Genomic DNA, 21,423 nt, shown 5'->3' with positions numbered 1-21,423 from the left:
TGTACGGATATTAACCTCTGGAATATTTTGTACATACTTGGAGCTGAAGTGCGGAACCTCTTTTATATCTGTTCTTAAATAGACTCCGGTCAGAGAGCTGATTGGCTGAGAAAGGCGGAAGGTCACGTGGTCTGTATGAAAAATGGCTGAAGCGGTAATACTCTTTGCTTTTCAGCGATAACGCATTAGTCCTGTTTGTATTTAAGGGCACTTACAATTAACTGTGTTGCTTCAAACTGTGTATTAAATTAGTATTGTATTTACCGAGCCTTTTATCCTATCTAGCAGTATCATGTCGTTACACTAAGGTTAGCTAATATTCGCGAGTGTGGAACGGAAAGTTCAACGGAGAAAGAGCTGGATTTGAGCCTTAAATTGATCTATCCAGACTCATAGCTTGTGCTTGGTCAGTTACATAGACGGTGCTGTCTGCATTTTTATGAGTTTATAATGTTTTACTGCTCTCTGTAGCACCAGGTATCTATGGATGATATTTCAGTTTGATAACGTTTAGACGGCATGACGTCGACTTTTTGGTGTTTCAAATATGTTTAACTTTGTTTCTGTTTATCACTAACTCCTTTGTTGCTTTTTTAAATTAATTATTGTTGTTTCATAGTCTCTTTTGTGGTCGTCTTTAAATATGTGTCCTGAACTATTTGAATTCTTTTTGTTTGTGCACCCTCACTTTAGTGTTTTTTTTTCCTTTTTGTCGCTCTCTTACGGAGCCCCTAAAGGGACAGAGGGGGGGAAATAAAAAAGGACCATTGATTTTGCGTTCCCTCGCAATACATTGCGCTCCTTTGCAAATGTTTTATGATACACAATTGTCTTTGTGGCTCAGTCAACACATCAGGACACTGCAGTTTCCAGGGAAATCCAGCCACTTGAAACAAATATTAAATATGTATTTATTTATCTCTACTGACACACAGTTTAGTTGACAGTTTAGACACCCTGACTTTAGTTTTTTTCCTCTTTCCTCTCGCTCTTCCTCCCTCCCTGAGTCAGAAGTCTTTGGCACAAAAAACTAAATATTTGCAATGCATGCTGGTTGTTGTACAAGGTAGTTTTAGGCCAGAATAGCCCCCATTTAGGGAAGAAAACATGTCAGTTCAGTCATTAGACGCTATGTCAGGTTTTTAGGAGTCAGACATACAGAGATTTATAATTTTAATGGCATGCTCTCATGAAATTGCCTTTATATTTTTGTCTCCAACACAGGTATCAGACAGTGACAGTGATGGGGAGGTTCAGATGATGAGTCGACCGAACCCCCCTCCCAAACGCAGGCGCATCATTGACCCTTCAGCAATCACATCTGTACCCATTTATTCAAACAAAGTACAGTTCTATTTTTTCCACAAATATCTTTTAATTTCATAGAAATGCTCCAAACGTAGTTGGAATAAAATGTTTCCCTTTGATTTACGTTGAAAATTAGTTTTTTATTTTTCTGTTATTTTATAGATACATGTTTCTTTGGACAGCGACAATATAGAGTTTGTTACGCTGTTCTACATTAGCAAGAGCAATGTTCTTGGATTTAAAAAGTGTAAAATTCTGATATTACAATTTCTTTAAGCCAGGATGACATTCTTATTTCAGGTTAACAGCAGCCTGCAGCTAAAACCAACTGTCTTCCAAAAAGTGGACTGCACTGGTAAGTCTACAAATACAACTACTTATATCTAAAACTTATCACCAATTTATCATGCATTTTTGTGAATCATAAAATTACATTCAGGGTTTTGGATTATTTAATTGGAGCTGTACATCTTAAATTTGACTATTTAGTTAAGGCTCTTGGATAATTCTGTGTATGCATGTATTGAATTCCCTGTAGATAATGATGAAGAAGCTAATCTGTGGTCTCCATCTCCACCTAAGAAAAAAAACAAGCCAATAATAACCTTGAGTGACTCGGAGGAAGAACTAGAACAAGATCAACCAGAGCAGAAGAACCAGAAAGAGAATCAGTAAGTTTTAGCCCAAGTAATAGTATAGTGCCATGTGTCTATACTGTTACAAGTGAAGGAGCATTAAAGTGGATTTGTTCATGGGTGAAATTTTAATGTCTTTTGCATTTTTCCAGTTTTTATTTACTAAGAATGTGACAAATTAGTGGTAATGCAGGATTATGAAATGACTTTCACACTAGTTGTTATTTATATGTAAAAGGTTTAATCAGCTCCATTTTTACTGTTTCCCTACAGTTATTTCATTACTGAAATAAAACTAATGTATTCCTTGTTTAAATATCTTTATTTGTTTGAAATATAACCTATAAAAATATTTAAAGCAGCATAAAATATCTTCATATTTTTGCTTTTTCTCTTTTTGATGATTTTTTTTTTTTAAATCTCTGATTTCAGAGATGCCTTACGGTCCCCCTCACCTCCCCCACCTCTCTTTAGTCCACCTGTCAAACGAAATACCAGGGCAAAAAAGAAAATAAAGTAAGTAAATGTTTGTCCAAGTTGAATTTAACAACACTGATTAAAAATACAGGACTATTCATGAAAAGTTACAGAATTATATTTGCCATTTAATTCTGAGGTCCTAAATATATTGGTTTACAATATACACTTATATTTAATCATTGATACTCAGACTATAAAGTATTTGTCAGGATATTTATTTTGTTACAAATTCATTAAAAAGAAAATGCGACTGGTTTTAGGGAAATAACCTGCACTGTTAAATATACCATTTACATTTATGATACAGTCCAATTTCTGTATTTAAACCACAGAATATGAATTCATGTTACTTTCTGTTTTCTTAGAGAGATCAACAGGAAACTTGAGGAAATTGATGCACTAATATGTCCATCATCTGAAGAAGATAATGTTTCTGGACACAGCGACAACTTGTCTACAAATGACGATGATGATGATGATGATGATGATGATATCATAATTATTTCTTCTGAGAACAGACATAAAAAACGTCCTCCTAAACAAGAGCACAGAGCAACTGCCCGAGAAATTTCACTGAAATTTCGCTGGCGAACAGACCTGTACAAGATTCCTGTGCTTTCGGTAAGATAATTTTTCTTCAGTCAGTGTGACAGGTATGGTTTGGTACAAAGGTTTTTACTTTTAAGGTACCGAACAAATTCCATTTTAATATGACAACAGTTCATTACAGTAACAATATTCATCATATTGCGTATGACGTTGTTTATGGCTACTATATTTGGCTTTAAAATACAGATTTCATTTCCCATTGAGTTTTGAGGACATTTTCCAAGGTGAAATTGGTTTATAAGAAAAATTCCAGAAGAGTGAAACTTTATATAAATGAATTTGAACACTTGAAGAAAGGACCCTCAAACTGGTTATCTAATGCGCTTGCTCGACACCAGTCACTCTCAGCAGTCTCTTAAAGGGCCCCAGATGCACTACATAACTGACTACATGTCCCTGTATGAATTATGTCAGAATGTCTGTAGCACATCTTACACAATTGTAGTTTTTAACACCACAACAGGAATGGACATGGATTGGAAGAATGTTAAATGACACATGACTGTATTTGTAATGTGTAATGCATAGCTGGCCATGACAACACTTCTAACTGGAGTGCAAACACAAAATATACAGCATGTGAAATAAGTATTGAACATGTCACCAATTTTCTAAGTAAATATATTTCTAAAGGTGCCATTGACATGAAATTCTCACATGAAATCCCCACATAAAAAGAAATCTAATCATAGATGTCCATAAATTATGTGTAATATTGAGAAATGATGGAAATATTATTGAACACATGAAGAAAGAGTGGTGCAAAAAGCTTTCAGTAATTATAAAGCAGTCCTGCCATTTAGTGCAAATTAATATCATCTGGTTCAACTGATGGCCTATAAAATGGTGTCTACCAAGGTGCCACACAAACATCTCATGATGGGTAAAACCAGTGAGCTCTCTCAAGACCTTTCCAACCTTATTGTTGCAAAACATACTGATGGTACTGTATTCAGAACAATTTCTAAACTACTCAAGGTTCCAGTGAGCACTTTTTGGGGCCATCGGAAAGTGGAAAGAACATCATTGCACCATGAAGCAACCACGACCAGGTGCTCCCTGCAAGATTTCAGGCCACGTGTGGAGAGCTTTGAAAAGGCCTGGAATCAGCAGATACAACAGATTCATAGAAGCAATAAGTAATGCACTCAACCTCAATAGTCTGTTTGCATGCTCACCATGCAAGGCTCCATTGCTGAAGAAAAAGCATATTGAAGCACGTTTAAAGTTTGCTCAACAACATTTAGACAAGGCTGTGGAAAACTGGTAGAATATAGTCTGGTCAGATGAGACCAAAATTTAACACTTTGGACGCATACACACACTGTTTGGAGGTCAAAAGGCACTGCATGTCACCCCAATATCACCATACCAACTGAAATTTGGAAGTGGAAACGTCATGGTGTGTAGCTGTTTTTAAAGCATACGGCACTAGCACGCTTCATATAATTGAAGAAAGGATGAATGGACAAATGTACAGATCTGCTGCCATCTACCAGGATGACGATGAACTCTCAGTTGGTTTCAGAGAAAGAAAATAAAGCTGCTAGAATGGCCCAGCCAATCATCTGACCTGAAACCAATTGAAAATCTATGGAAGGAACTAAAATTCAGAGTTCATAGAAGGAGCCCACGGAAACGTTCAGGATGTGAAGAGTGTTTGTGTGGAAGAATGTGCCAAAATCACACCTGAGCAATGTATGCTAGTTTCTCCACATAGAAGGCATCTTGAAGGTGTTATCACCAACAAAGACTTTTCTATGAAGTATTAAATAAATTTCACTAAGCGTGTTAAATACTTTTTTCCCGCTGTTATTTTCCGTTATTAAATGTAATTTATGGACATCTATGGTTTGATTTCTTTGCATGTGTGGATTGGATGGGTTGTTACCAATTTCATGTCAATAGAACTTTTAAAAATAAATATACTTAAATTGGTGATGTGTTCAATGCTTGTTTCACCCACTGTACATAAAAGCTGAAAATATGCTGTGTCATAGCCTGAAAGCCAACACAGCTAACAAATTTTAGTGAGGAATTGATAACTCTTCAGTATCTTTAGGTAAGGATCCCCAAGTAATCCAGATAAAAACACCTTTAAAAAAAGGCCATCCTTCACAATGCAAGTTTTATTCTGATATTATATCTCATTTACTTCGCTCAATTCACATCAAACCCTGTGTTCACTTGGTTCTTGGAATTTCATTCCGTGTCTCAGAGTAAATCTAATGATGTCATGATTATTTACAAAACAAATTATATTTTTTATTACAGACACGGTAAGGTACCAAAAAAAAATACAGCTAGATACTGGTACCAAATTCTAGGTACTGGTATTGGTTCAGATGTTAATAGTACCCAAGCATAATCTCAGGGGCAGTATATAACACTTTCTGCAAAAAAAAAAAAAAAAAAGTTCAACATAACATGGCAATTTCACTGCTTTAGAGGAGCTTGGTTTCTACTGCAATACTGTTGGTTTGTGTTTCAGTTTATGCTGCTTTTATGCTTTTGTTCTACACATGTATTTGACTAAAATTGCATTTAGACTGTTGCACCATGTGCAAATACTATATATTCTATCCTAGATTTAGTATTTGTATAAAAGTGTTTAGGGGCGGCACAGTGGTGCAGTCATGCAGCTCCAGGGACCTGGAGGTTGTGGGTTCGATTCCCGCTCCGGGTGACTGTCTGTGAGGAGTTGGTGTGTTCTCCCCGTGTCCATGTGGGTTTCCTCCGGGTGCTCCGGTTTCCTCCCACAGTCCAAAAACACACACTGGATTGGCAACTCAAGTGTCCATAGGTGTGAATGTATGAGTGTGTGTGTGTTGCCCTGTGAAGGACTGGCGTCCCCTCCAGGGTGTATTCCTGCCTTGCGCCCAATGATTCCAGGTAGGCTCTGGACCCACCTCGATCCTGAACTTGATAAACACTTACAGATAATGGATGGATGGATAAAAGTGTTTAAATAATGTTTTAAAATATTCAATACTTTTGTCATGATCTATTCGTTTTTTAAAAGAAACATTTTTTTTTGTTTATTCTTTGCAGACGGATCCTTTGAGTGTGGCTGTGGATAAATTATCTTCAAAGCTTAAAGTCCTGCCATCTCAAATACTTTTACTAAGGCAAGATACCGAGCTCCCTGTACACTCCACAGCCACAGACTTGGGGCTTGGCATTGCTGACATTATAGGTGAGTGATTGCTGTTGTAAGTTTTGGAGATTGAGAACATAATTTATATTACATTTTTATATATTTTGTTGCTTAAAAAATCAGAATTTTCCATACCATCATATCATCTTGAAATATTATCGTAGTGTGCTGTATTTCCACTTTTTTTCACTTGAGTTGAAGGTTTCTTTTTTTCTACATTTTTTCAGAGTGAGATTATGCTTCTGCAATAAAAAAAAGTAATTTATTTTAAGGCTTTTAACACATTTTAACTAGGAGTGCCAATAATTATGGAGGGCGCTGTATCTGTGAAGTTAAGGGCTTTGCGTGTTTGTGCTTTGCAGTTTAGCTCGGCACGGTTTGATATGCACATAGACACACGCTGACAATAAAAACCTATTTCTGAGAGAGCACGTTTTAGTGACTGGTGCTGAAGCAACAAAAAAGAAAACTTTCAAAATAAGTCAAATAAGAGGCTCTATGCTAGAGGGTTTTCCATCTGAGTCTTTGTGAGTTATGAAAATGTGCATAAAAATAAAAAACTTTAATGTAAAAAGGCCAAAATTTAAGTCAGAGATCACAAAGCATTTTACTTTCCCCTCAAAAATCTAAGAACAAGGCCTACACCACATAAACGACACAGACGCACCAACAAATAAATATTAAATAAAGCTTTCTGATGCAAATTCCTCATTTCAATGCCATACCTGATCACGGGGACCGGCGTCGTCTGAAATTTATTTGCAAAAATGTAGTGAATGAAAACACAACTTGCTGCATTTTTTCTGTTGATATTTCTATATTGCACAAAACATTTTGGGTGGAAACCAAGTAGCTGGCCAGCTAACAGACACTTGTGGTTTAGCACACTACAGCAGTGGGTTTTTCCAGCGAACTGAGGCCCAAAAACATGTTTAGAGGATAAAGCCTTATGCTTGTGCACACAGTCGAGTGAAGGGTCTTTTGAGTATTTTGACTGTTTATTCAGCTTCCTTCCTCTCTCTTTTAACCCAAACTTAACCTAAACTCTCAACTGCTGTGGGCTACTGGGCTTGTGTATTTCTCAAGAATTCATACAATTCTTGTTCTGACTACTCCTATCTTTTTATATCTTCGCATGTATGCTCCATCAGACTGTGTTGTGGTCACAGAGGAAAAAGGAGAAGAGAGCAACAGCCATGATATCATCACAGTGCGACTCCAGGGCAAGGAGAAAGGATCTGCACAGGAATATTCCTTACATAAGGTTTGTTTTATGCAGGGATTTTATAGTTTAGTATGTTTATGCCTCGCAGAATTTGTTTAATAAAAATAGTGTGTTAACCTGTTTCGTTAGAGCAATATAGAACACTGTCTTGTGAACCCTGATGCCAAACAAACTAGTGACAAACTAAATGCATGCATAACTAGACCTATATTGGATGTTTTCTGTCCAGATCCAAACTAAATCTTAAATTTTAACTCGGGGTGAACCAAATATGACTAAATGGTCCATACACATTTATAAATCGTTTCCTCTGCATATGTTCTTTTGTATGTAGGAAAAAGTGGAATTTCTGAAGCTGTTTGGACAAATTCTAAAATGGCAATAACAGAATTAATAGTTTTGTAGTTAAAATCTTTATACTGGAGTCATAAAGCTCCTTCTTTATTCTGATACTTTTTGGATTTCTCTCTCTCTCTCTCATATATATATATTCACATACACACAAATGCTCTCAGGATGCTCCTCTAGGTTCTATCCTCACACAGTATACGTCAGGCCTGTCTGCTGTTGCTAAACGGAGGGTCAAATTCTTCTTTGATGGGTCAAAAGTGTTACCTATAAAAACACCTTCACAGCTGGATATGGAGAATGGTGATGTCATTGAGGTCTGGACCTGAAAAGAGGGGGAAAAAATATTTTGTAACATTTTTCAATAATGTGTCATTAGGATTTTTAAATAAAATGTATATTTTAGAGTTAAATGTATTTTGAATTTTGAATTGTTTAAATTAAATGTTTAAATTAAATTTACTTTTCCAAATAAAAAAAGACTTCTAGCTCAATTGGGGTGTGTGTGTTGGGTGCATGTGTTTTTCTCCATAAAGTTTGACTAATGACAGATTTGAAATAAATTGCTGCTTGAAACAGCTGTGACTGAATTCAAATCGTTCCTGAGTTGATGTTGCTGTTTGGTGACTTGCCAATATATGATGAGTCTTCCATGACAGAAGACTTTAGAAACTTGACCTAAACGTAACATTTAGTTTACGTAACATTTCCACAGTGCTTCCCTCTCTTTTTTTGTTTAGAAAAGAATCTATATATAAAGTACACATTTTACATTTTATTCCTTTATTATCACATATTCCAAAAAAAACAGTTATTTGTCCCTCAGTTTTTGTCTTGAACTAATGAGGTGCTCATTGCACATTTTGAGCAGATATTATTTAACCCTATGTGTTGATTCTGCTCTTGGACGGGTATGATTCACGTTTTGATCACTCCAAGTTAATTATTTTGGTTCACGTATCAAACATCTTTGTCTTTTAATGAAAGGCTGACCATTGATAAATGAAGGTGGGTGTTATCAGCTATTTTAAAAAGAAGCTGACTTAAATGAATATATATTTTTTTAATAAAAAAAAACTTCCTTGTATCCCTCCTCGGGCATTTGATTTGTTGAAACCAGATCCCTGACTAAAACTAAAGAGAGTTCGATTCTGCAGGTGAATCGATTCAGGCGTGTGTGAGTCGGAGTACTGGAACCTTAAGGTTGAATGTTGAGAAAACGTAATAAAAATGTTATTAAATAGAGCATAATTGGTCGCTATGTTTAAAGTGGTATTTATATGCATGCAACAGTTGGACTAATATACGTAGACGTAAACAACGAACTTGAATTGATGAAATTGTCGTTTGATTCAACAAAACATAGGGTTATACGGAATCGATTCTGTGAATCGAATCCCTGTTTATAGTGTGGCGTAGTGGTCATGTGAAACTGGAGCGGAACTTCAGAGTCACTTCAACATGGCGCCGTAGAGAGACTGAAGAACAACATCAACAGAGAAGAGGGGAGAGTGAGAGATTAGACTCTTAGGTTGGACTCAGGTCACTGGTTTCGGGTTTAATATGTTTGGTCGTCGAGCAAGTTAACGTTTAAACCATTTTGGCAAGTAGAACGAGCTTACTGTAAATTCCGGGTGGACTTTTAAGGACGCCTGTATTTCACTTGTTTACCTCTGCCTCCAAGTCCAGGTAAAAAAAATACAACAACAATATCACTGTTACACGCTGAAAGACTCCATTTATGTGACTCTGACAAGCTTTCCTCCTCCTTATCTGATTAGAAATATCTAATTTCTTTAAAATCAGCACCCTGTTATGATTATTTATTAATGACAAAGTACATTTGTTAAAGTCTTCCTTCATTTCTTTAATTTTTATGTTTTTGTCATAATGGTATCAGCAGCGTATGGTCTTGATTACTGAAGAAGCTAGCTAGATTCCCCACTCTCAGTGTTGGTCAGTACTCAGGATAGATCAGTACTGTCAGCAGAAATAACTGCAAGTCCTTAGAATTTGAGCTGACAAGACTGTCTAGCCTAGAATTTATTTAAAATATGCCATCAGTTTATTTACTTGCATACCTACTTTTTTTTAAACCCATGATCTAGGCTAGATTTTCCTATTTTCTTAAACATCCTTAGATTATGCTTCACTACAACAATATATTCTCTGTAAAGAAAAAATTAATCATATTTATTTCATTAATCTTTTTTTTCATCACGAGTCCTGTGTCCTTACTTACTTCCCTTTGCATGTGACTACACACACATGCTCTTGCATTTCTCCTGTGTGCTCTCTTCCCCTACTGAATGAATTAGTTTACGCATACTTCAATGTAATCTTCATAGACTTTTTTTTTTTTTTTTTTTTTGCGAGAAACAGGCCACAGTTACTTTCTGCATCAGTGCTTCTTCTTGCATGACCTGTTTATTGAAACAGGTCAATGCACACATTTTCCCACAGTTCCTCTTTATATTCTATGATGCTGAAGAAAATGAAATGCTGATGCAGCAACTTAAACACAGCTTTTTTAGGTTAATAAAAACATATCCCCTGGTATTACTTGTTTGTCTACTCTCTTTTTCTGTACATCTTTTTGCAGCAGTGATGTCACACACAGATCCTACCTCTGATACCACACCTTTTTTCTCTGATGATACTGAGGGGGAAGGGTCACCTGATAAAGATGGAGGACATTCACCTCAGCAGGAGGAGGACTCGCCTAGTGGAGTGTCCGATAAGAGAGCATTTCTGACTGTAGCAGTGCTCTGCTATATCAACTTATTGAACTATATGGACAGATTCACTGTGGCAGGTAACTAGTCCTATACAGGCTCATAAAAACTATTGTATGTTTAGATGAGGTTTCAATGGAAATTAATTATAAACACAACAGGCCTGCAAACCTGTAGTATTTTTATACCCATTTTCTGCTTCAAAGCACTACGTCTAATTACTGTATCTAAAACTAGGGCTTGTGCCATGACAGAAATCAGTGTGTTTCATTTTGCAGTACTTACCCAAAGCTCCATATCACTGTAATGTCTGTGATCTTTAGAAACAGGTGAGAACTACCCAATTGTCTGAAGATGAATGAAGAGTAAACTGTAAATTATGTCTGACTCATTTTCAGAAATAATCAGTTCCGACCAGTTGTCTTTTTAAACAAAGGTTACAGTGTTATTCTAAAGCAGTGCTATACATTATAACCTTATTTATATCTCTTCCACCTGTGAAAATCATTAGCCATTTTACAACATTATACTGTTACTTGAACTTTGCTGCAAGCACTAAATATGTAGGCTATGTTAATAGACTACAAAAGGGTCACAGTCACCACATCAGTTTTCAGCCTTATTAGGCTTCTTAGCTTAATGTCAGTCAGAGATGCCCTGAAGGTGTTAGGGATACACATCATACCCTGCAAACGCAACCCAACATGTAGGTTGACTTTAATCAGCTCATGATTAACATTATTACTTCTTATTACCTTGGAGCTTTGTTAAAATATGGACAGCTGGGTTTTGCAGTTTACTGTGAGACTGCAAGTGAAAATGAAATTGCTAGGTGGTATTTACCAAATTAGCCACATTACCTCCCCAATCAGTATGTCAGATTAATATCTAGACTTTTGAGATGTTTGAAAACTGACACTAAATTTACATGTGCTGCACATCAGATCTAGTGAGTCCTGCTATTAACAGTGTGAGGAAATTGGGGATTGCTTCAGTACGTTATTGATCAATCATGGGATCTTTGTCTCAAGTGTTGTAATACACAAACAACATCTCTGAACTTTTCAATATATTGATTGCTGGCATTAAATCAATAAGGGTTGAACACACATGGGGCATTTTGTTTATTGAATTTTCTATATGACAGATAAACTTGTAATGGTAAAATAGTGTTAAATTAAAGGTTAAAAAAAAAGAAAGTAATTTATTTTAAGCATGCAGGAATTCAAGCAATAAATTCATAACCTTTTAATGTGTGCTAGATTTTATAGGCAAGTTCTTGTAAACATCTAGGCTGTTTCTCATTACTAAGAACACGTATAGACTTGTTCTCTAAATGAACTTTCTTCAGAAGAAGGTTCTTGAAAAGTGACTCAAAGAGCAAATTTGGGAGGATGCAGGGATTTTCCGGTCATGAACCAATGCATTTTTGTTTTTTTGGGGCAGAGCAAGAACAATATCAGACTACTTAAACGTTACCTGGCGTTTGGGTTCTTGAGCACTGGAACGTATCTTTGACAGTCGAAGACAATGTCCAGCAAGAACACGAGAACATAAGAACACACAAGCGTATATAGAGAAATGGCCCTAGTTCCTCAGAACACATTTGTGAACAGTTCTGAATTGGCAAGTTTCTCTAGAACAGGCATTTTACATCAAATCATTCCAATTAACTTTATTTACTTCTAAATTCTTTGACTTAATGATTGCAGACATGTTGTAAAATTGGTGACATTCTCTTCTAACAATCAGCACGTGCAGATCTTTCACAAGATTGTTGATGTCTTCTCCTATAGGTGTGCTTCCTGACATTGAGAAATTCTTCAATATTAATGATGGAACATCAGGGCTACTCCAGACTGGTGAGAAGAAGCCTTAACATGTTATGATTGTTTTTAGGATATTACCTTCAAATTATGTGTATACATGTTTAAATTAATAAAGTTTGTTGTAAGACATTGGTTGAAACGTAGGATTTGCATGGGATAAATTGCATGGGAAGCAATTTAAGAGAATAACACATACCTCTGTCATAGTCTTCATCTGCAGTTACATGTTCCTGGCTCCTGTCTTTGGTTATTTGGGAGACAGGTACAACCGCAAGATTATCATGTGTGTGGGCATTGGCTTCTGGTCAGTGGTCACTCTGGCTAGCTCCTTCATTGGCAAAAATGTGAGTAATATACTAAACCCTGTGCGCTCTTCTGTTGTTCATAACTTTTGAAGTAAATGTTTGTTATTGTTAATAAGAAATGTGATATTGCTTCATATGTAACATTTTTTTTTGTGTGTATTTATTTAGTTAGTTTAAATAATTGTAATTTTAATGTTTCGTTTAGTTTTTTACATGATATGATTCGAATGCTCACATTTAGTTTTTCAATTTACAGTGAACAGTGAATATATTTGATAGATGTACCGTACTGTGCAGAAGTCTTGGGCACCTAAGATAATTATATATATTTAAAGTAGTGCCTTCTTAGTAAGCATGCTGCTTGTGTAAAGTTATATAAAATCACAGTAAAAAAAAAAAATTATATTAATAGTATAAAACAAATGAGAAATATAAGGTCTTTTTTTCTGTAAAGTAGTAGGTGTGAGTGAGTTTGAAGAACAATGTTTTGATTACATATTTGGTTTTATTTATTATTTTTTTTAAGCAAATAAACACAACGGTTGTTTGTTCAATGATTTCTCATTCTCTCTGTCTGTCTGTCTGTCTCTCTCTCTGTCTGTCTGTATGTTCTGTTTCTCAGTATTTCTGGGCATTGTTGTTCACACGAGGGCTGGTAGGAGTGGGTGAAGCCAGTTATTCCACCATTGCTCCCACAATCATTGCTGATCTTTTCATTAAAGAAAAGAGGACAAACATGCTGTCCATCTTTTACTTTGCCATCCCTGTAGGCAGGTGAGTGTGTGTGTGTGTGTAAACACACCCATCAAGTATAACATTATTACCATTTCCTTCCACTGACCATACAGGATCACTTCGTAATTGTACAATTACAGACTATAGTCCACTTGTTGCTCTACATGCATTTCTTCAGTGGTCAGGAATATACACAGAGCAGGTATGATTTGGGTGGTGGGTCATTATTAGAGCTGCAATGACACTTACATGGTGGCAGTGTGTTAGTGTGTGTTATGATGGTATGAGTGGATCAGACACAGCGTCACTGCTGAGAATAGCACATTCATTCATTTTCTGTAACCGCTTATCGAGTTCAGGGATGCGTCAGAATAATTCACCAACCAAAAATATCCAGCCAACAGAATCCTGTGTCCACTGATGAAGAACTAAGGATGACCAACACAAACTTTGCAGGAACTCATGAGCGACTGTCTCCAACTTTATGTCTGCAGGGTGGACCAATGAAGTAGAGGTGTTTAAAAGATCCAGCGGTACTGCTGTGTCTCATCCACTTATACCACTGTCTCACACACTCACTAGCACAGTAAAAACCACTGTCAAAATCATACCTGCTCTGTGGTAGTCCTGTGGGGGCCCTGACCATTGAAAAACAGGGTGAATCAATGCAAGCAATGTATGTAAAGCAACGTGGGCTACCGTCTATGACTGTAGAACTACAAAGTGTTCCTGTGTGATCAGTGGAGCAGAGAGAATGCTCAGTGTGTGTCGAAACAAGGAGGTGGTCTTAATGTTATGGTTGATCGCTGTGTGTTTGTGTACCCTGTTTACTGACACTGTTTAGATTCTAGGTTCAGCTACTTAAGACTGCCACCCTTTTTATCACTCTGCAGCAAATGTTTTGCACCCTGAGCAACGAATACAATAACGAGCACTGATATATTCTTCATCTCTTCATCTCTCACCTATTGAAATGATTTCTTATTTAATGTATGCCTCCCAAACATCTGTAAATCAAAATGTCAAGCAATATTTTCCTGACATTTTTATAAATTTGTAAACTAATATACATTCTGCAAATATTTCCTGATGAATAGCTCTAAGGAAATGGACCAACTTCATAAAATTAATACATTTCTCCATCCCTTATACTGTTACTAATTTGGTGTATTTCTGTATCCATTCATCCAGTTATTTGTTCTTCATTAATTTGTCTTTTTTCACTGTGGATATTTTTTCTTAACTGGCAGTGGTTTGGGGTATATAGTGGGATCTCAGGTGGATAACCTCGCAAGAGACTGGCACTGGGCTTTGCGGGTACGTTTACATCTAAAAAGCACTTTCCTGTTAAACACTGTTTTCTACTCAATCATAGAAGTCACGTTCTGATAAATGATGTTATCTTTCTATTGCAGGTGACCCCTACTCTGGGGCTGGTGGCTGTCTTTCTGCTGCTGTTTGTGGTTAAAGAGCCAAAGCGCGGGGCTGTGGAAGCACGACCTGAACACACTCTGCATAGGACCAGCTGGCTGACCGACATGAAATCCCTCAGCAAAAAGTGAGTAGCATTTAACTACAGCAGGAAAAACTGTACCTTTACACTTTTGGTCAAAGGCTTTGCTTAGGGAGATTGTTGGGTATAGTATCTGTTGGAGATAAGTATCTGTTGTGTATGACATATTTTAACCTGTTCGGAAAAAGAAAGGTGAAGCATTCAACCCCAATCATTCCACTATTGTCAACTGTAATCATCCAAATATTGTCCACTTTATAACAAACTTATCCTGAAATAGATTACACAATGATTTGTGCCCTGTGGCAGGAGACTGTTTGAGTAGTAGTTGTCTGATGCCCTAACCTTAGGATTGCATATATAAAAAGTTGCATAAGTGCTTCAAATAAAAATAGCTAATAATACTTGTAGTTAATTGACTAACTAATCTATCTATTCCATATCCTCAACTTAATCAAATGTGATAAGCATTTCCACATTTCTGAATGTTTTGTGTAATGGGTTCATGTGCAGCTGAGATGCGAAGTACATATTCTCACATCTAACTCTTCTCACTCTCTCTATGCAGTAAGAGTTTTGTCCTGTCAACGTTTGGCTTCACAGCAGTGGCATTTGTCACTGGCTCTCTGGCTCTGTGGGCTCCTGCTTTCCTCTTCAGGGCTGCAGTTTTTACTGGAGAAAAACAACCCTGTGTTGTAGAGCCCTGTGATATTTCTGACAGGTACCACACATAAACACTTCTAAACTCATGAAACACACCTAAAACACACAGACGCACCCCTGAACAAGTCAGTGTATTTCTGTAGAATCCTTTCATCTTTCTTTTCATGTTTACTTTCAGTTTTACAGAAATATGTTAAAATAAATAAAATACAACCAGCATTTATAAGAATTTATAGTTACACTGTCTCTACTGTACTCATAGTAATTAATGTCTGGTGTTCTTTATGGAAAATATCAAGATTGTATTAGGGTTTTTGTTTTGTTGGTTTTTTTGTTGGTTTTTCTTTCCTTTTCCCCCTTGAACATTGCTGACAGTGGAAATACTCTCTACACAGACACATCCACATATAAACACACATTTACACAACTTTGTAAACAGCAAATCTGGACTAGAGTGCTGTACAGCAGATCAGAAATGAGGAAAATGAAGTGGAAGAAAATAATAGAAACTAAAATAAAATGTTAAAAAGAGTTTAATACATTTAAATATAAAAAAACATACGTGGAGAAGTGTTCTCTAAAGGATTTAAATAAAATTTAACAATGTAGTTAAATAGAAACAATAAAAAACTCATGAACCTTCAGGTAGACAATGCAAATGCATGTTTACGTTCTCAAACATTAAACCACACTGGTGTGTGACAATGATTGGCTGCTGCTTGTATGAATTAAATCCTCTGTGTGATTTCCAGTTTGTACTTTGGCATTATTACCTGTGTGACGGGAGTGTTAGGGGTGGCAATGGGAGTATGGGTCAGTCAACGTCTGAGGGTGAGAACACCACGTGCTGACCCACTAGTGTGTGCTGCGGGACTCCTGCTCGCTGCTCCTTTCCTGTATTTGTCCATCATCTTCGCCCAGATAAGCACTGTAGCTACATATGTGAGTCTAATTTACTTTACACCTCTATGCACACACACACACACACACACACACACACACATAATCACTGTTGGCACAATACCTCCTTGTCATTTTTAACATAATTTGAAAATATTAGCTCCATATGTGGAGTGTTAAAAGGTTATGATCAGACTTAATAATAACTGTTCCCATTAAAAATAATTAACATTATAAATCACTTCAGTGACATTTATAAGTTTGCTTTTGTTCTGACGGTGACAACATGCCAGTCAATGCAAACCTTTTTACTGCTGTTTTCCTTTTTTTTATTTTTAACACATTTATTCTCACACTGTCCTGCACAACTTTTTTGTTTTCTGTTCCCAACATGCAATTCTCTGGATTTACATCTGTTTATGGATAGTAGATGTTCTTTTCCACAAAATATTGATTATTTACTATGAACTCTGTATTCTGTATATAGATAGAAAAAAAATGTCCTGTCTGGCTGTGCACTCCTGCCCCAGATTAAACGCTGAACTACAGTACTGTGTGCCCCTTTGATGTCTATATTAAAATGAACTCATTACCTTATTGCTTGTGGTTCTCGTTTGCATCAGGTCTTCATCTTTTTTGGTGAGACATTCCTCTGCATGAACTGGGCGATTGTAGCAGATATTCTCCTGGTGAGCTTCCTCCTCTCATCTCTAGCATCTCTAGGGTTTACTGAGCTCACTTTCTATGTATCTAACACTTTATACATATCCTTCTGCATATTCACTTTTGTCTCTCTCACACTGTGTATATGTATGTATGTGTATATGTAATATTTCTCTCTCTTTCAGTATGTTGTGGTCCCCACCAGGCGCTCCACAGCCGAAGCATTCCAGATTGTTCTTTCACACCTGCTGGGAGATGCAGGGAGTCCCTACTTAATAGGAGTGGTATGTATTACACACAAATAATTTAATTCTTATGCATTTTTAAATTCCTCTTTCAGCAGAATTACATAACCTCATATGACTCCCACTGTTTCTTATACTTTGTTGCAGTTTATTAAAATGACACAGTACATCATCACTATGAAGACAAATCCTTTGCATCTACACACTGTTTACAACCCTTAGTTCATTAATCTATTGCAAAGGTATATAAGGATTCATTCTCTCTCTCTCTCTCTCTCTCTCTCTCTCTCTCTCAGGTTTCTGACTCTCTGAAACAGTCAGATTCGTACATCTGGCAGTTCCGCTCTCTGCAGCTATCTCTTCTGCTCTGCTCCTTTGTGGCAGTGTTGGGTGGAGCCTTCTTTCTGGCTACTGCTCTATTCATTGAAAAAGACAGACTCAGTGCTGAGAACTACGCTCCCTCAGGTGAGCAGACCCTTCCTTAGTAAGTCTTTGTTTGTGTTTGACCAACACACTGAATCAAGTTTTAATTTCAAACCCAACCTGAGCCACCAAGTTTGGAAAAGACTCAAACCTTTTAAACTCTACCAAAATCCAATCTGAATCAATTAGTCATTGTTGAAAGTGCGGAATAAAATCTGTAAAATAAATAAATAAATAAATAAATTGCAACTTCTTTTATAAACAGTAGAAATATATAACCTGAAAATGTAAAATTAGGGTGTCTTATGACCAGCACTTAATGATTCATAAGTGGCATCCGGTATGTCATTAGGCTCGAAGATAAGACTTCTGTTTAAAATTGCTGCAAGGCAGGTCTTCAGGAAAGAAAGAAATTTGCTGAAAGCAACAAAAATGGGATTGTCTATAAACTGTGATTATTTGTTTAATATTTGACATCTGCCCCCTGCCTGCATTTTTTTAAGCAAAATTACCTCTAATATAATGAAGATGAAATGTAATACATTTATTTGAATCACTGTTCTTAGAACTATAATTACAATGGGATACATTGTGTATATTATTCAGAATTTAAAGCAAAATCTATCTTCCCTAGATGATGCACCGATCATCGTCCCCAAGAGAGGAAGGTCTACAAAGGTGCCTGTTTCGAGTGTTTTAATTTGAAGAAGGAAGAGGTGGGACCTTCTGAATCTAGGGAATACCAGCCTCTTTGACCTGAAGTAAATGGACATATTTCAGCTTGCTGCTGGTCTGGAGTAGCACAGGAAGAATAGTACCACTTATTGAACGGTCTCCCCTTCAGGAATTTTTATGATTATTTATTAAACTATATGATGTTTAATATTAACACGTCTATCAGTTTGGGAGCATAATTTAACTAACAGGAAGTGTACATTGACACTTCCAAAGGACTTGCACAAAGCCCTGTGTGCTCACTGTTATTCAGGAACTCTATAATTTCTGCTGAAAGAGTAAGCTGAAGACTGTGAACCTCTTGGAAATGTATGCAAATAAAGTGGACAACAAGGAATGGATAAAATGTGTTTTAAAATGTAGAGTTAAGTTGCTGCACTTTCAGCTCAAACATCAGTTCTGCAGTCAGCTCTCTCGCGTGTTCAGCTCTGTGCTTTAAGATTAAGAACATCAACTCTGTGGTCATCCATTTTGACAAACCAAATTTGAACATGCAATATTGTGACCTTAATCTAGTTGTAGCTGATTTATATATTTTTACACATTTTAAAATCCTATAAGATTGCAAAGGTACACAGAAACATAACACTATCCCTCAATATCTTATTGCTACTGACTTATGCCGATATATTAAACCAGTTCTGTTCTGAATAAGAATGACTGTGCTGATGGATTTAGCGGAAGGACTGTTTTGCAGATGTTTAGCTTATTAGTGGTCTGAAGAAAGACATTCCATTTTGTTTTGTTTTTTGGTGAAGACAGTTACTAAGCATTCTATAAAATGTTGCTTGATTATTTTTGAAAAGCTGTAATTTGAGGAATAATTCTTACACATGAAGAAGCTAAGGCTCATCTTTTTTAAAACATTAAATGTCTAAGCTCATGTGTGTGTACATGGTCTTTTCTGTTGTAATCTGGTTAGACTGAGCTGCTGCATTTTATGAAGTTGCTTCTTAGCAACAGATTTTTTAATAGATATATATACAGTAGTGTGCAGAAGTTTTAGGCAACAGAGATAATGGGATTCAAAAAGATATTTATCTGAGCAGTAGGTGTTTATTTGCTAACAAACAAATAACAAATAACCCTCAACAGTAGAATAAAATCAAATAACATTATTCCACCAAGTGTGATACTCTGTGTGTGAATGTGTTGGTTTAACTTTTTCCAAATCTCTCCTCATGGCACTCTGTATTATTTGAGGTTATCATCCAATACCTAGTTTTAGTGGTTAATAAATAATGATTTTAAATAATGCGTGCTGATGATTTAACAAATTCATGCAGCCACAGAGACTGAACAAAACCTTGTTCTTCCAACTCACTCACACCTCCTACTTCATAGAAAAAACTATTACAAAATATACAAAATATTTCACAATTTTGTATTTACTGTGATAATATATAACTTTATACAAGCACCACGCTTATTGAGAAGGCATTCATTTAAATATATATAATTAGCTTAGGTGCCTAAAACTTCTGCACAGTACTGTATATATTTACTGACCCAGTTCGACACTGAATTCAAACTTTAGAAAACTATAAAACTACAGTTAATTAACTATCCTTATTTTGCTCTGACTCTTAATCATCTCTCCTACTAATACTTTCTTTGTTCCTTGTGTCCGTAACTGCCACTCTCCTGCCCCAGTTCTTTCTGTTCTCTCCCATGCTTCTCTCTCTTTTTCTGTGATGAGTGATGTTGTCTTCAGTTGCTGTGGTTTCCTGTTTGTAGGTGGGAGAGACAGGTTTTGTAAATTTCTCACTACACTGCAGAATGGTATTGCAGCATGTGGAATTGAAACAGGCTTCAGGCAGTAGTAGTGTAATATTGGCTGGCACTTTCCGAAACAGCTTTTATTGTGCGAGTGTGAGAAGAGTGCAAATGCAGCTAAATGCTATGAGTGTAGGAGGTGAGATAAAGAAGTTATGTCTAAACAGCTCTCTGAGATTGCTGTTAATCCTTAGCCCTTAACCCTCCATCACAAAATTCTAATGGATGGTCTATAATAGCTTTTTAATTTCAGGACTTCCAAGTGTTTTCAGTGTACTTCGCAGTCAATTTACTTAACTTACAATTACTCTATTATTTACAATTTACTCTAATGCTCAAAATCAGTGTTTGTGACTTAAATGCGGTTCATATATAAGCATGGGCAATATGTCAAAAACTATTTTAATATGTTTAAAAAGCTATGAAAATCTATAAATAAATCATTAAAACAAATGATGTGATGTCATAATGAGTTGGCATCCAATCAGCTTCCTGTTACTATGCCGTTACTCTGTGGTTGCTATGCCAGTCAATGCCTCTACTCTTCTAGTGTAACTAATAGTGGGACCATTTCTGTTTGGAGTTGGTTGCATTAAAGCAGTTTAGCTTTAGTTGAAGTCATGTACTGATGTTGGATGATTAGTTCTGGATCAAATTCAAAGCTCAATGCTAGGGTGCTTAATACCTTTTCCCAACAATTAGCCTTCAGCATGGTTTTTAATTAGAGAATTAAAAACCTTTTCCAAGCAGACTGTACTTTTGTGGCAAAACTGAACACTTGTCTATAATTAACACATCATAAAAAAGTTGAATTCACTGATTCTCATTCTACCCACCCAAAGAAAATAAGGGCAATTTCGCTCGTATGGACCTTTCAGTATGGCTTTGACATCACTAGGGTTCAAACTTGCGATCACTCAATTACTGGGCCATTACTTAAGCAGTTATCCCAAAGAAATGTTTTCTGTGTTCTCAAAAGACCAGTTAATAGCTTATCAATAATCCTATTCCATCTTTTTTTATGTAATAATGTAATATTAAACTTGTTTGTGCACATACAAATATGCTTACGAAGAGGAGCTTAGGGACTGGAGGCAGGCACTATCTCAGAATGAGCCTATGAGGAGAGAGCGAGAGAC

General features: G+C 36.3%; 2 protein-coding genes across 5 annotated transcripts; both read left to right on the top strand.

Annotated features, from left to right (window-relative positions):
• Positions 1–80: 80 nt before the first annotated feature.
• On the top strand, positions 81–8,268 carry nfatc2ip (nuclear factor of activated T cells 2 interacting protein). Of its 3 annotated transcripts, none has more exons than XM_066642599.1 (9): positions 81–154; positions 1,225–1,344; positions 1,609–1,663; positions 1,847–1,979; positions 2,376–2,459; positions 2,789–3,044; positions 6,084–6,228; positions 7,341–7,453; positions 7,930–8,268. In XM_066642599.1, the coding sequence occupies exons 1-9, from the start codon at positions 143–145 to the stop codon at positions 8,089–8,091; spliced, it is 1,080 nt and encodes a 359-aa protein (XP_066498696.1). In that variant the 5' UTR covers positions 81–142; the 3' UTR covers positions 8,092–8,268. The 3 variants fall into 3 exon arrangements, with proteins under 3 accessions (XP_066498696.1, XP_066498698.1, XP_066498697.1); XM_066642601.1 differs by lacking the exon at positions 81–154 and adding an exon at positions 181–477 and having other exon boundaries at positions 7,930–8,267; XM_066642600.1 differs by lacking the exon at positions 81–154 and adding an exon at positions 181–406 and having other exon boundaries at positions 7,930–8,266.
• Positions 8,269–9,211: 943 nt separating this feature from the next.
• On the top strand, positions 9,212–19,648 carry spns1 (SPNS lysolipid transporter 1, lysophospholipid). Of its 2 annotated transcripts, none has more exons than XM_066642878.1 (13): positions 9,212–9,451; positions 10,368–10,577; positions 12,294–12,359; positions 12,534–12,670; positions 13,254–13,405; positions 14,617–14,683; positions 14,782–14,924; positions 15,448–15,600; positions 16,295–16,484; positions 17,066–17,131; positions 17,291–17,389; positions 17,647–17,815; positions 18,408–19,648. In XM_066642878.1, the coding sequence occupies exons 2-13, from the start codon at positions 10,370–10,372 to the stop codon at positions 18,476–18,478; spliced, it is 1,521 nt and encodes a 506-aa protein (XP_066498975.1). In that variant the 5' UTR covers positions 9,212–9,451; positions 10,368–10,369; the 3' UTR covers positions 18,479–19,648. The 2 variants fall into 2 exon arrangements, with proteins under 2 accessions (XP_066498975.1, XP_066498974.1); XM_066642877.1 differs by having other exon boundaries at positions 10,365–10,577; positions 18,408–19,647.
• The last annotated feature ends 1,775 nt before the right edge of the window (positions 19,649–21,423 follow it).

Source organism: Hoplias malabaricus, chromosome 13 (assembly GCF_029633855.1).
Source record: "Hoplias malabaricus isolate fHopMal1 chromosome 13, fHopMal1.hap1, whole genome shotgun sequence".
Taxonomy (NCBI): Eukaryota; Metazoa; Chordata; class Actinopteri; order Characiformes; family Erythrinidae; genus Hoplias; species Hoplias malabaricus.
Note: the sequence above shows the minus strand (reverse complement) of the source record. Positions and strands in the feature narration are given on the sequence as shown.

Excerpts from the sequence above, each read along its gene's own strand:
- nfatc2ip (XM_066642599.1), top strand. Across the intron at positions 1,345-1,608 it reads TACCCATTTATTCAAACAAA|GTTAACAGCAGCCTGCAGCT; the intron begins GTACAGTTCTAT and ends TTCTTATTTCAG. Across the intron at positions 2,460-2,788 it reads AGGGCAAAAAAGAAAATAAA|AGAGATCAACAGGAAACTTG; the intron begins GTAAGTAAATGT and ends CTGTTTTCTTAG.
- spns1 (XM_066642878.1), top strand. The coding sequence starts at position 10,370 with ATGTCACACACAGATCCTACCTCTGATACCACACCTTTTTTCTCTGAT. Across the intron at positions 13,406-14,616 it reads TTTGCCATCCCTGTAGGCAG|TGGTTTGGGGTATATAGTGG; the intron begins GTGAGTGTGTGT and ends CTTAACTGGCAG. Across the intron at positions 14,925-15,447 it reads ATGAAATCCCTCAGCAAAAA|TAAGAGTTTTGTCCTGTCAA; the intron begins GTGAGTAGCATT and ends CTCTCTATGCAG.